At 31.8% G+C, this 16,068-nt stretch overlaps 1 protein-coding gene across 1 annotated transcript in view; it reads right to left on the minus strand.

Moving 5' to 3' along the window:
- Positions 1 to 2,663: 2,663 nt before the first annotated feature.
- LOC106458391 (dymeclin-like) overlaps positions 2,664 to 16,068 on the minus strand; it is a 51,318-nt gene continuing 37,913 nt past the window's right edge. The window contains exons 6-9 of the mRNA XM_013917903.2: positions 15,558 to 15,702; positions 14,294 to 14,476; positions 7,256 to 7,369; positions 2,664 to 4,918 (exon numbers count right to left, since the gene is read on the minus strand). Of these exons, the coding sequence (XP_013773357.1) occupies positions 4,769 to 4,918; positions 7,256 to 7,369; positions 14,294 to 14,476; positions 15,558 to 15,702 (592 nt within the window). The 3' untranslated portion in view covers positions 2,664 to 4,768. The remainder of the gene's footprint in view (positions 4,919 to 7,255; positions 7,370 to 14,293; positions 14,477 to 15,557; positions 15,703 to 16,068) is intronic.

Below are 16,068 nucleotides of genomic sequence, written 5' to 3' on the forward strand. Positions count from 1 at the left end.
AGTGTTTAGTCCATTGGTCGCATAAAGGGGCCATTAAGTTTGAAAATGCCAAACACCAAAGTTAATTATACATATGGCATATAGTAATATTTAGAAATAGATATGACTTAGTTAATTATATTCTTGATAAAAAAAATCACCGCATTAATAAAGTGTTACTTTAATTTCAAATATGTGTAGAAGTTGAAATTAGTAGAGTAGTAGTCAAACAGTGCTGACTCATGAAATTCACACTGTTGCCATGATCTTGTATTGACTTATGACGCGAACATCCTGGAAAAATTATTTATCTTTAAGTACATAAACTTATAATAACCTATGATTACAACTGATTATAAATCATTTTCTCCGTACTTGTTTACTGTCTTTGTGACAAATTTAAAAAAAAATCTTAAATCATAAGTTACATGAAATTTCTTATGTACTATTTAAACCATTAATCGACAAAAATCTGTGAGTGTATGTGTCGCTTATAACTGGCAAATAGATAGATTCATTTCACTAAACCTGACAAGTATCTTCAGAGCCCCCCTCCCCCCGGAAGTGACATTGGCGTTCGGATCCACTCCTCCCCTGTGTCTTCCCCATGTATTGAACTGGTCAGCTAGTACAAAATTAAATGGTGAAAAAACCCTCTTTCTATTTCCTGAGGAATAAGTGACCTTTGAAGCCACGAAACAGGTAGAAAATAATAAAGAAACGTTCTCGTATTTTAGTAGATGTATCCACAAGTGTAAATGTGTATGTTTTGGTTATATATATATATATATATATATATGCACACACAAACTATACAGTACATGTAACATCCTACTGAACGTTATGCACAATATACTCTAGGAGAATAAGCATATAATTAATCAGTGTTACATCAAATGATACACCATTTTTCTCGTTGATCAAACTCATTGTGTAATAGCTAGTTATAAACACTAAACCTTTTCCAGTAATGGCAAATTACTAAAGAACAAGCATAGTCCCCGATATCCAAGGTTCTCCAAGAACATATTTTGCACTCAAAAACATCAGGATATCTAACCAAGCTTACTAGAATAGTAAGTAAACATTAACGAAAGGTTTATAATTCATTATCAAAAACGTGTAATGTTTTCCTTTTTCATGTGTTTGTTCGTAGTTAAGCAGAAAGCTACACAATGGGCAATCTGTGCTGTGCCCACCACGGATATCAAAACCCGGTTTCTAGCGCTACAAGCCTTCAGACTTACCGCTGTGCTATTCGTGTTGGTGGGAGGGGGTTCAAGCGAAAGCGCACTTACGGTTAGTTTGTGTCTTTCATAAAAACAAATTTTCGAGTTTGATAAAAATAACTTTTTCTCTGGTGTAACTTTCCTTTCTGAATTATAAAATTATATGCATATATATATATATATATATATAACTAAATAGTGGCAGTTTCTCTGATTTTGTTTGGTCGTGAAGGAAAATTAAATGAAGAAATCCAGTATTATTAAAAACAAAACAAAAACTGCAGAGGGTCTTTTTCTTCACCATTCTAGTATTTTCCCATACTCCTTTGGCTTTTGGCGTATAAATAGTAACTCTTAAAGCAAATCTACTATTACTTTAGCCAAAAAACGATACATCGTTGCAACAAATTAAACTAGGCCTGTTGCTAGCTAATATGGATAACCTAGTAAATGGTTATCTAGTTCCATGTAATAAATACTTCTTTAAAGAACAATTAATTAACAGTAATGTTCCATAAATATTCAATCCCGTTCTTCATCAAAATATCTCTAAAGTTAAGTATTCTGTTACGAAGAACAAAACACCAGTTACACGATGAGAAAAAAAAATGCAGAAATCAGGAAAAGATCAATTTATTATAAAAACTTCTCATTTTACACGAATTCCAAAGAAGAAAATGTTAGCTAGTGAAAACGTGGCATCCTCCTTTTAATAACATTACATCATAAATAATGCAAGAATATTTTTATAAACTATTTTCTATGCAAACCTTCTCAGGAATTAACTACATAAATTATAAAACAAAATCTGACCATATCCAATATTACTGGTTTCTTGATCGTTGGAACATGAAATAAGACAGTCATTCCTTTGGAGCAAAAAAATTAATTCTGAAGTTTTCTTCAGCAGCATTAAGACCTTTTGCCCTATAAATTAGTTTCAGGAAATTTTAAAATTAAATAGTGGAGGCTGTTATTGTTACTTGTTAGGAAATAGTATGTTAAAACTATTGCTTTGTAATGTTTATAATCCTAAATATTATACTCTTATCAAGTCTTTTATTGATGGTCACTTATATAGCCAAAATTTAAAATATAAGCCTTGGCATAGCAAAGAAAGCCCAATCTGTTACACTGCTTTAATTATCTTACTATCTCCGTTAAAGTGATTGCATTTATCTTAGTTTTATTTTAATGTGCACACATTTTATTTCAAAAAACAATTTAATTTAAGCTTTTTGTTTAGCTGACAATTTTTCCTCATTTCATACTCTGGGCATACAAATAATATTCGGTCATTACTAAAGACTAGATTTTAAAAAAAGAAAATAATTTTTATATTTCCAAGCCTTCATTACAAGTCGTTAATTAAGTCTCTCTCTGGATACCTCAATCAGATGGAACAATTATGATAAACGTAATAAAACATGTTAGAAATTTATGAAATTTAATAAATAAACTGTAGAATAATGATAAAAATTTTATTCTGAATTTCATGTTACAGACATCTTAATTCATGAAGTACAACAGTTTACAACTTAGCGAGTTAAATATTCTAATTTTATTCAAGAATATTGCACATTACCAAGTAATGACTATTAATACAGAGATAGAAGTATTTGTAATTAAAGTAAACGATTAAAACTTCATGAATTGCTGATCAGGTGCTGCAATTCAAATAAGAAGTCTTTAAAGTTTTAAGAAAATTTTTAAAACTCTGAAAACAATCAGAACTGCTGTAAACTATGTTTTTAATGTTTCCGTAAAGAGGTCAGAAAATGAAAGGAAAGTGTCTTCACTCTGTAGTGGTTCAATTTCATTTTACAATCTGTAAGAATACTCCATATTAGATGTGCTGTCAGCTTTGGGAAGGATTTTAAAAACATAGATACAAGAATAATTATGGTTGGGGTAATGTGGTGTAACCTTACAAGGTCTGATGCTTTACAAGAACTGCAAGTTGAAACACAGTATAATTTCAGTCTATTACCTTTCTACATATATCATACACAACTACAAAACATAAACTTTAAAGAACAAATAACTTGCACATTGATTTCTAAGCAATTTTGTTTGTTTAAAAAAAATGTTTCATTCCATATTACTCCTATTATCCTTGTTTCTTTCATAACCAGCAATTTATAATTAAAAAAACATCAATTACAACAGCAGTCATGTAAAACCATATCTGGATCATTCATATCAATTAGTAAAATAAGGAAACTGTTTGGGTCAATGATACATTTAAAATTTTTTTATGCTTATTCAGGAAGATTATTTCAAGAATGTCAGAGTTATACAAAAAAATAGCACTTTTTAAAATTATATGTTGATTCACTAATTATAGTTTTTACAAACCATTTCCACTTACTTTTTAGCATATTTTTATCTGTAACAAAAAATTATAAATGCAATCTTTATATATATTAGCGTAATCAAATACACACACACACACATTTATTTTTTTACAACACCACTTGAAAGAACAGATCACAAAACAAAATATAATCATTTATAATTAGGATTTGTTTCCATATAAACCACAGCAAAATTCAGAACTCTACAACAGTGGTGTAATAAGAAAGTTAATTAAAAGACTAACTGTGAAACTGACAGAAATACATGATGTAGTGGTCACACATTGCTTATGTATTCTGTACAACAACAACTTTCTTCCTGATGGAAAGGAAAAAGAAGTGTGTCCTTCTATAATTACTGCAGTCTATTGCTTTAAGGTAACTGCTAGTAGTCGTATCTTTTAATCTCCTATTTTACACTAGCAACCCCTTCAATTACTAGCTTATCTCAGTTATCTCAACATCTTCACAATTCTTTCAGCTTCTGTCATCCTTATCTGGTTAAACCCAACACTTTTCATTAATAATGTTCCTAAAATATTCTTATTTGTTACAGTTTATCTAATTCTTTTCACTAGCTTGTCTCAATTATCTTAACATCTTCACAATTCTTTCAGCTTGTGTCATCCTTGTTTGGTTAAACCCAACACTTCTCATTAATAATGTTCCTAAAATATCCTTATTTGTTACAGTTTATCTAATTCTTTTCACTAAATATCTATTCTTGATAATTACAGTTTAGTGTAACCCTTGCATTATTCCTGCAGTTAATATTATCCGTAACATGTCAATTTTTGGTCATTTAAGGGTTAATCCTGTTTTATCTCTCACTATTCCTTCTATAAAATGTTATAAAAAATCTGTATATTAAATTCTGATTTATTACACTTTCCTATTCTAGAACTATAACAAATTTTCATATATATGTCTTTACGGCAATAGTAACCAGCCTAGTTTTGATACACACATTGTATGTTAAAGCTGAAATCAGAAAGAATTTAGAATTACAAGGTATACAATTTTTTCACACAAACACTTTGGTGATAAGCATTTCTAGTTATTCACACATACAAACGCATATGCACAAATGCTGAGGCAAATTTGTGTGTTATCTTTAAATCTTTAGACTTCTGTACAACATACAACATGGCCAACAATCTGAACCAAACCTACATTCTGAAGGACATGTGTACAAATCTTCTTTCAAGTACCCTTGTGTGGGTTGAACAATATTATATTGTGCGTATTCCAATACAAGTCAGAATAATGGTACACTAAAGACCAAACATATGGGATGAAGAACTCTTCAGGCTGTTCTTCTTCTACATACTTAAACTTCAGCTCCGGGAATTTCTGGAATTTCAATATGGTATTTTTTACAATGAAATACTGTTCAATATACAATATGTATACTACTAGATTAAAGAAAGACAATGTAGAAACCATGCTATCTTATTTAGCTGTGAATCACAAATGACACAAAAATTACAAAAAGTGTAATAAATGAAAAATAATCATATTCTTTTCTTAACTTTATGAGATATATATAACTGAATAAATATAGTATTACTAGAAGATGCCCAATGAAACCATTCAATGGTATATTTCTTAAAAATAGTAATGAATAAATAAAAAGTGTGCAGTCAACCCAATGCCTTGGATTACAGCACATATGCAGTTTGATTGTCTAAAGGGCTGTTTACAACCATCTTCATGTGTTATTTCAACAGGAAAAATTGTACTGCATTTGTTTTTTAAGCAAACGAGACTGACTGCAATGTATTGTTGGCAAACATGTTTGGGTTCCAATGCAATGGGTGCATCCAGCACAATAGAGCAGTCAGGTTCACTAAGTAGCTGTGGGGATTTTTTTCTGCTGGATGCCACAGTTTCTTGTCATTTTACTGAGCTCAAGAAAAGACTGCTACCAAAATGAGCACTTTTTTTGAGAGTTGTCATTTCTATAAGAAGTGTCAAAGGGAAGATATTCAATTTAATTTATCTGACATGGTACAATAAAATCATGCATGTATATAATAAAAACATGAAAAAAAAAAAAATTATATATATATGTATATATATAAACCAAAGAACAAATATATACCGAAACATGTTCTTTTCTTTATACATTTTTTCTGTTCATGCTCTTATCTTTGAAACATTTCTGTCAATCAGTTGACAGAGGAAGTCCCATTCTTTCGTGAAATTCCCTCACATAAAGAAAAACATTTTTGTTCTTAATAAGTTTCTCTCAGACTGACAGATCGCTGTTAATATTGATATGAAATTTTAGGAATAGCAAAAAATGAATAATTTTCGTTTAATGTACTCTTGAAGCATTTTGACATATAATTTTTTTTTCCTGCTATTAACCATTTAGGTGATACAGAGCATGAGAGACAGACATTTGGCTATTATATATATATATATATATATGTATACACATACACACACACAAGCTACTATATAGCCCATCAAAGGTGATGGGGCAAGTACTACCACACCCATCCCATAATATACCCTAGCCTCACATCTCACAGCTGACTGAAATAAATAAATTCTGTAAAATCAAGCTTGACCATCAAAGAGGCAGAAAAGTGCAGTCGAGGCAGTCAAACATTGGTAAATTCTTTTGTAAGCCAATCAAAACTAAGATCATTCATGAAATGAATTTGTGGCATATTCATAGAATAATCATTGGTAAAAATCAGTTAGATGAATAACTTCTAATACGTAGAAAAGACAGTGAATTTTGGTAACACTGCAATCCAACAACAGCTTTTATTTCGTGCTGCTTAGCAAAAAGTATAACAAAATTATAACCTAATATTGTTGTTAGTCTATGTACTGAAAGTGTAAAATGAAATGTATAGAAAACAAAACTGGAAAAATATTTGTGGATTTCTTAATTTATAGTCTCCACTGATTAAAGTGGTTTGTTTTTATTATAATAAAGTGTTAGTGATATAACAGAAAATAGCTGTAAATAACAGAAACAATTTATGTATAAAATTGAATTGATATTTTTACTTTGATGATAAATTTTATGCACTTGGCTTTAGGCGAGGTGATCCCACACTATGTCTTTACTCTTATTATACCAACATTCACTACTCTTACAAGGTTTTACAACACACACACACATCACTAAAATTGTAATGGGCAGACAGTAATCGAACTATTCTACCTGGATAAATGCATTTTGGCTTTTATGATTCCTTCTATTTAAGAAATCAAGCGTGATGTGAAACACACTGGCTTTTATGTAGGTTAGATATATATATTCTACCAGATACTCATACTAATACATATTGTTTTAGGCAAAAAAATACTCAACACTTTAGAGCTCAGCCATCCACAATTAAACTATTTGGACAAGTAATGTAGGAAGAATGCCCTAAATATCACTACAGTACTGTCTTCATACTACAAAACCTAGGTTCTACAGTGAACACAGTGCTCAGTTTATACGCAAGTTGAATGATATCCGATGTTTCATTATGTAGGTGATTCTGCTACTTAAGAACATACTAAGTTCCATTATGGGATATATAAGCTAGTTATACATTAAGTCACATCTAATACTGAAATGAAACTTAGAACACATAACCAATTAATTTTGGGTGTATGTCTAAGTGATTTTAAGAATGTCTCAACTTGATATAAGCAAAACAAGAAAATGTTACTGACCTTTAGCTTATCTCTAGGCCACTGTAAAGAAGCCTCTTGAATAACCTCATAAACTTCAGAGACAGTCAAGTTTGCATCTACTGCATCAAGTCTAGCTGAGAAATAGGTCAGGACCTGTTAAATAATCAAGTAAACAACTTGGTTAATGTTGCTCACTCAAGTGTTAAAATGCTACTTTTATCAATCTGCTTAAAATTATTTCAATACAAGAAACAATTTTGAAAAAACAAAAAAAGGAACATATCATTATACATATATTGTAATATATTATATATTTTTTAATTCCCCTGTCTCCATCCTCTCATTATTATTTCACAAAATGGCACCAAATGTTATACTGGCTTTTTACTCAAATGAAATGTTCTTACAATGTCAAATAGGTTTATATCTTAAACGTAGTTCTTGAATAAAAAAAATCAGTTTAAATTTCTCAATACAATTTTCATTTTCCATACATCATAAATATAAAAATGGAAGCAATTATCATGATATGATGTGTAATATATTGTCTGGCCAAGGGATTTTACATGGTCAAGAATAACCCAAAACAATCATTATATTACTTTTAAAATCAGTCTTCAAAAAAAAAAAATAAAAAGACAGATATTCATGTTGTTTATACTTTTGGTAATGTAAAGATGCTGATATAGCTTCATAGATGAGAATATTTTGGCATCTTCATAAAACTGAATATTTCTGAAGAACTTTTACAAACAAATTTTTTAAACGATCTGTAACATTTATAATATTACATTACAATGTCCAGCTAGGAATGTAAAATTTTATAAAAGACATTATTGACATACTTGTTCAGTATCATTCAGCAATACTTGTAGAAGTTTGAAAATTTACACCACAAAATTTTATACAAATCTTGATGCCATTAATTATTGTTTGGTATTAGAGGTACCCACAAGATATAAACATTTGTAATTTCAAAAACCGAGAAACACTAAATTAAAAACAAATAAGTGACTAACAGCATGGTATCACACACATAACAGAAACTATCATGTACTAAGATAATTATGCACCCCAGGTTAAAAGTTTACCTACCATACATGGAAACTGACTGGGCCCATATATAAACCTTGATGAAATACTGCAGCCAAGTCTAACAATCACTAGAATTAAATATGCCATGACCTAATCAAGTTTTGGCCACCATTTGGCACTATTGATCAAAGAGACTTAAATACCAAAGAATACATTGAAAAATGCTACAAAACATTTTTTCACATAAACATATAAATTAACTTTCAAAAGGTAAGACACCATAAAACTGAAAATTCTTGATTTGGACAGGAAGCACCACAAGTAGGTGTCTATCTGAAACCACCAACCTATTTCTATACTATTCATTACCAGTGCAGCCCACATATTGCACCATATTAGGTAAATGTTGTCCATTAAAAATACTCAGTATAAAGAACTGATTGAAATCACACATTTTCTATGCAATATTCATAGCATTTTTGTTCAGAAATTTGTACGTGACTTGTGTTGTTCGACCCCTGTAATGAACAAAGTCAAAGACCCACAAAAAATGTGGTGCATAATTGTTTAGAAAAATGTAATTAAAAAATTGGCCACTGGAAATGCTAGGGTTAAGACTTTTAATGTATAACTGAAGACTGATGTGCTTTACAAACACTAAATTTCATAAAGTAGTATACCAGCAGAAATCATTATATAATGTAATAAAAGAATGTTTTGAACACATATATAGGAAAGAAAATCCTGTTATTTTATTTAACAAGAACATGTAGAGCATCTGCTCTTTGTCAGGTTTGATACCAAATGGCTTTCTTAAATAAGTTTTTTTTCCTGGATGTGTGCTTGAAAACAATTTCTTTTTTTTGTAATATGATAGGCTTTGACATCCTGTGGTCTATTATTTTACAAGTAAAAAAACAGTTTATTTTATGGACGATACCACATCTCAAAACATCTTGACCCTTATAACTTTTTAATGTGAGAAGACTTTTTTAGGCCTAATTTAAAAACAAATATACAAAAAACTGAAATGCAAAGAATTAGCTTGATTATGGTGAAATCAAAATGATCAAATCTGAGCAAAACCCTAAACATTTCAGAATGGTTGAGCTTTATACGCAAACTGTCACTAGAAATTTACTTAAATGTTTGTGTGACACATGGGTATGTCAAAAAAGACAAATGTTCCATTGAAGTTATTTATTATACCTTTTAAAATCAATTGTTAACTAGAAGGGCACTCACTAGAGTGCATACCTCTATCACACAGCATTGATCATATTCGGCTCTCAAAAAATACAAAAATGTGTCCGTATGTCTGCCGTTATCAACGGACATGAACCATTTTTGGCAGAACAATAAGGAATAATATTCTACATGCCCATCAAGTTTTGTCAAAATCCAATAATTTGTTACTGAGTTATAGAACAAAAACAGTGTGAAAAATCAGTCCCCATGTAAACAAATAGGATTTTTTTGATTTTCATGATCTTTCTCTGACCTTGAGCCTCCAAAAACTAATCACTTCTAAGTTGAATCATAGTCCAAATCCATTCAGCCATTTTCAAGAAATCTTGCTGACAAACACACACACATAAAGAAGTGAAAACATAACCTTCGTCCACCTTCGGTGGCAGAGGTAATGAATGATTTTTCTCTTCCTTTTTACCAGTAGGAAGATTTGCGAGTCTATGGGTGTAAGACTGAAAAACAAATTCAATAACTTAATAAAGTGAGAGTTGGAAACAATCACAATGCTTATATAAGCTGAGGCATAACTAAAAAAAAACAACACCGTACTTGATATTTTAGAAGTAAAGCTGCCACTTCAAAAAGGCTTTCACTACAAGATATGAATGTTTTAATCAACAAAGACCATTTGTTAAAAACAACAAAAACACAAAGTAGGCAAGGTTCATACTGTCTTCCAAACAAGGTACAGAGCAAGTCAGAGAGAGATTAAGTTCAAAGTCTTTATGAAAGAAACCTAAAAATAGATAGATACAAATTATTGACTCATTGCATTAAGTTTAGGCATCATTTCATGATACAAATTAATGATTAAACTACTTTCACTTTTTTACAAAAAGGTTGATAAGAAAGTTTCTTATCTAAGTCAAAAAGGAAAAAAACAAGAATTTCTTTTAATCATATTTTGTATTCAGCTCTCATTTTTCTGTCATGAAATCTCCTTATTAAATGATTAATTTCCTTAAAAACGTTTTTGGAAAAAACTTATAAAATGGAATGGCACAATACAGCATGAAAAGTAAACAGTAGACACAAACATTTTTATATTCTCCATTAGATTTCTGTTATATAGAAAATGTGCAGCTAAGACATTGTTCAACAATCAGAATTACCTTATTTGAAACATGGACAGTGATAAGAGAAACTATAAAGAAATGTTTTTTATTATATTCATCACCACAATCAACAATAAATAGTACACACACACACACACACACACACACACACACACACACATATATATTCCAAACAGTCTGTGTATTGATTTACTAACTAGTTTATAAGCCACTTGTATAAAATATTTCATTTTTTCAAAAACATCAGATTCAGGCCTAACTATGCAGTGACCTTTCAAGCCTAATTATGAAGTTTTAAGGCTACACAATCAAGTTGCTTCTCTAATATTAGCCTCAGGTCAAATCTGAAAGCTGCTGTGTGATTTTATAAGGACCATCCCAGTCGCTCTGCAGCTTGATGGTAGCCTGAGTACAGATTTAAGGTAGAAAACACTTGGTACCAAACAAAGCATCCAAAGCTCCATTAGTCCTTGAAAAAGGGTGTGTGAATCCTTCACTGTAATCTCATTAACATTATAGCAATTAAAACATAATTGGGTGGATCTATCTTTCATTCTGATCATGAAAAAATTTGAAGACCATGGATTTTGTGACTTCTCAATCAGTCCTGGACAATCTTTCCAGCTTCCTTTCTTTTTACAAGGGAAGCCATTATAATGGTTGCTTAATAGGGAGTTTGTAACCAATATCATTTCGACATTCTATAATGTAAGTACTGTCAAGATCATTTTGTCCTTTGGAGAAAATAATGGCTCTAAGTCAATTCTTGTGGCTTTATTGATGTCAATTACATACAACTTTGCTCATACAAGTTCTGCTAATGCATTGGGAGGTCTCCAGTTAATTTTAGTGTCTCAGCTGACCAACATTTCTGTTGTTTTGGTGAGGGCTCAACAATTCCTATCAGTTCCCACTGTTCAATTCTTTGCCCACACTTCAAATTTTGAGCACTGATTAAGAAATTTGCTACAACTATAGGAAAATATTGTTTGTTGGGTGGCACCATAGTATGTGCATCCACCCAATACTCCATTTGGCAATTTTGCATCACAATGTCTCTCCATAACTGCAAGTTCCATGAATCCAGAACCATTGGTGGCACAATAAATCTCAAACTCAGGAGAAATGGTGTAAGCTCTATTTACTCTTACCTTAGCCCTTGAAATAAACTGTTCTTGCTTCAATAAAAATAAACTACTTCAATAACCTGGATGACATTTTCTTCCCAAACATTTCCAGTGCCAACTTTTCAAAGTTATGCTTGCACAAATTGTTAATCAGAAAATCAAATCCTAAGTGACAATTATTTTCTGTATCTGCAGTATAGACGTTCTGCATATATCTTTACATTAACGTCTTCAGGATCATTCAATGGTATTGAGTGTCCAGTTACTCCACTAAGTTTCTCTTCACAGTCTGTGACCCAAGAGTTTTGATTGTAGTAATGTCTGATTACATTCTGTATCTATAATAATCTAACACTTGATTCCATTCTGCTATCTATATACCATAAACAGATGTCTCTTTTTTTCCACTCTTCATAGGTAGGGTTTATTTAACATTGGCTGATTTAGGCTCCACAAGGTCAGTTCTCAATAGTTTAACTGCTGCTGCCCTCTCTTTGGAACATCTATCTTCTTCTTGGATCAACATTCATTCTTGTAATACCCTTTCTCCCACAGTTATAAAACTCAATATTTTTTTATTTCTAGTTGCATTTTCCAATCTTACTGTTCCAGATGACTGATTTTCTTTACCTCTAGTTGACTACAGTCCATTTTTTCCATAACTGTTCTGGGCCATCACTTTTATATTTTTTTCAAAATCATCTACACATTTCTTCCATGCTTCCTGGTTTCTAGTTTGCCTTCCTGCAAAATTCTTCCTTTTGTTACCATGAACCATTCTGTTTTGTTGGCAGTAACTTACCCTTGACACCATACTTACTTCAACTTCCACTGTATGTGCTAAAGCTTCTTGGAAATTTTGGGGTCAAGTTTGTTTAACCTCATCCTGAATTTTGCTCGATATGCCTCCACTTGGTGTATAGACCAAACCTGTGCTCTAAAGCTCTAGTCAGAGAATTGTAATCCTGCTGATGATGAACTGGTAGATGACCCAAGACTGCTCATCTTGTTACCTTCAAGCTGTTTGCAAGCTGGATCACACTTTGTTCTTCTGAACAACCATTATCTCTATCCAACGACTAGAATAAAGTGAAATATGCTTCCCAAGGAACTGATCCATCACACTCTTGAGGTCATTTTTGCAATTGTGTTCTACTCTAATCCCAGAGATGGAAAAGTTGTGCAAAAGGGCAGAGTCCAGAAGTGTCCTGTAAGGGCTGTTCTTTATTTCATGGGTGATATGAATGGGCTGGAGAATGCTGAAATACTGTTTGTTTTTGAATCCATACAGTGTCTCTGGATGTGTGTACTTCCTCTTCTCAAATTCCAAATTTTTTGTATTTAATTTTTCTGCCTGTCTATTCTCTCACCTAGCTGATGTTAGACTTCAGTCTGCTGCTGGTTTGTTATTCTAGGTCTTTACTCTGCTCTTGTGCCTGTTGTACTAATGCTTTTTCTGAATTAGTGTTTTATTCTTGCATGACAGTTTTCAAAAATTCAAGCATTTGATATTCTTGATCAGCCTTCTTACTGATTTGAACCATCATTATTTTTGGTTGGAAATTCACCTGTTGAGTAAACCCTTTTATTTGCTGATTTGCTATTACTGCCTGTCTATCTATTATTTAATTAACCCTTTGCATTAGCTCATTCACATTCACAGTCTGTTGATCTAGCTTTCACTAATCTGCTGCATTAATTGAATCAACCATGCTGGTGAATCTTCTTTTCCAAATCCTATATCTTTCATTGCTCTAGTCTGCATGCTAGGTGCTTGATCCTTGAGTGTAGCCATGATGAAATACTTCAAATAGTCTCTCCTTTCTTAAATTTGAAAAAAAAAACAAAGTTGAAAGATCCCACTTCTGACACCATATTGTTACACTGGTCCAATTAAAACAATGATGAATATTCCATGCTTCAATTTGAATAAATGGTTTATTAGTCACTTTTATTTTCACTTTCCCAAACAATACCAGACTCGAGCCTAACTATGCAGTTGTTTCTCTAGTACCAGACTCTTGATTGATTCACTGAAGATACTACAAGACTCCCAGAAACTTCACTAATCATGCTACATGCTAATTCTTAACAAAAGCTGATTGCAAAACCCAAAAAACCGATTACATAGGATTTCACTAAATAGGGTGTAGATCAGATGTGGGAAGGAAGTTACTCATAATATTGTGACATAAAATACAGATGTTAAAATAACCTTGTAGTATATATATAGAAACTACCCTATATTTCTATGATTCCCAACCCCCATTCTTTAAAATTATTACAAAATGATGGTATTTGGAACAATAAACCCTTACCTTGATAGTTCTGTAATAATTACATAGCAAACCCCTTCCATGACAAATCAATAATACATACTACACATCTCAGTTTTGCTTTTTATTTTCTATAGAGTGCTGATTTTATCAACTACATACTTTTGATATAACTTATGGTATTAGTACTGTCTACATATATATACATATATGTATATATGAAAATTACTAGTTGTAAAAACTTTTTTGTTATCTGTATTATACAGGAATATTTCTAAAACAACATGACTGATACAAAGCAATATTTCTTACCGTTTCCAGGTTCTGTATTATATCCTGAAAAGTTGGATGAGTGCGAAAAGCTTCAAAGACATGACGTTTATAAAGAAGTGTATATATGAGATTGGGGTTGTGTCCTAACTGGTGTGTTAAACAGGAATTAAGGATTTCTAAAACCATCCGCAGAACCTCCTCTAAAACTGACAAATCAAGCATCTAAAAGAAGTAATTCAGCATTAGAAAAACCACAGTATTTAAAAACTTAAGTGTGATAAATCAAAATATCAGAAAATCAAGTTATTTCCTCATCTGAATGTTTTTCTTTTTAACAACTACAATAGTCTTAAAATAATGTATGCATTAATTACTGAAAAAAAAATTACCAAGAAAACAATTTTTGAATGCAATTATTACCTCAGTCATTGTAACCAGAAAACTTTATAATTTAGAAAAGAGAAACCCAAAAACCACTGCACAAGAGGGCGCATCAAAGTTACTTAGTCAAGAATATTATTTTATAATTGCTAATCAGCAGGGTGTGCAATAGTTGCCTTTTATTATAAGAATTAATCTTATGCAGCATGAAACTCCCCCAATTATATCTTCAACTGCTGCAAGTAAACCAAAGTTTGAAAAAAAAGTGTATCATCTCTCCATCAAGTGAAATAGTTAATCAATGACTTGTTTGGATTATTTTGCTATTACTGCACTTTCTACATCGAAATCCCAAAGTCCTAAAATAAATAAACAAATGAGGACACCACTTCCAACGGCAGTGAGAGAAGCTGACAGATACTGTATTTCAGGTAGAGCTGCTGCAGCCCTTACCTCAGCTGTTTTGGAAAATATGGGCATTATTCAAGAAAATGACAATGCTAAAATTGAGGATAAAAACAAGATACAACGTGAATAAAAAAAAATATTGAGAAACATTATTGACTTCTGATGAATCAAATTGTATTAAATCTATCTACTTTGATGATTGTCATTAAAAATGTGCAAAAACATTATAAACGTATAGTCATGGAACAGCACATAACTTTGGTCAGTGAACCTGAATCAATTTTCCTGGATCACATTTCTCCTTCTTCCAGAACATCAGAAGGTATAAAAAAATTCTATCATTCAGTGGTTTAATAATAAAATTTCATCTGATCATTTAGCCGCTGTAGGCTGTGACGGCACATACGTCAATACTGTAAAAAACAGTTGGTGTTATGTGATTTCTTGAATTTCACTTAGATTGGTTAATTTGTTTGTTACATGCCAATAAGTTACCCCTACCTCATCTAATTACGCATCTTGTCGGAGGAGCTCTAAGACCGTCTGCTTTTTCTGGTCCTCTTGGAAAGAAAATGACGATCCGTGAATCACTGCCTTTAGTAAACTTTGTTTCAGTCGAACTTACAAAGCCATTACCGAAAAGTGACCATCCTGATGATCTTAGTACAGATCAAAGATATTTGTATGACATGTGCAATGTGGTAATGTCAGGTCATTGTTCAGGAGAACTTGCTTTGTATGACATGTGCAATGCGGTAGTGTCAGGTCATTGTTCAGGAGAACTTGCTTTGTATGACGTGCAATGTGGTAGTGTCAGGTCATTGTTCAAGAGAACTTGCTTTGTATGACATCTGCAATGTGATAATGTCAGGTCATTGTTCAAGAGAACTTGCTTTGTATGACATGTGAAATGCGGTAGTGTCAGGTCATTGTTCAAGAGAACTTGCTTTGTATGACATGTGCAATGCGGTAGTGGAAGGTCATTGTTCAAGAGAACTTGCTTTGTATGACATGTGCAATGTGAT

This window comes from Limulus polyphemus, unplaced genomic scaffold (assembly GCF_000517525.1).
Source record: "Limulus polyphemus unplaced genomic scaffold, Limulus_polyphemus-2.1.2 Scaffold22, whole genome shotgun sequence".
In the NCBI taxonomy this organism is placed as follows: domain Eukaryota; kingdom Metazoa; phylum Arthropoda; class Merostomata; order Xiphosura; family Limulidae; genus Limulus; species Limulus polyphemus.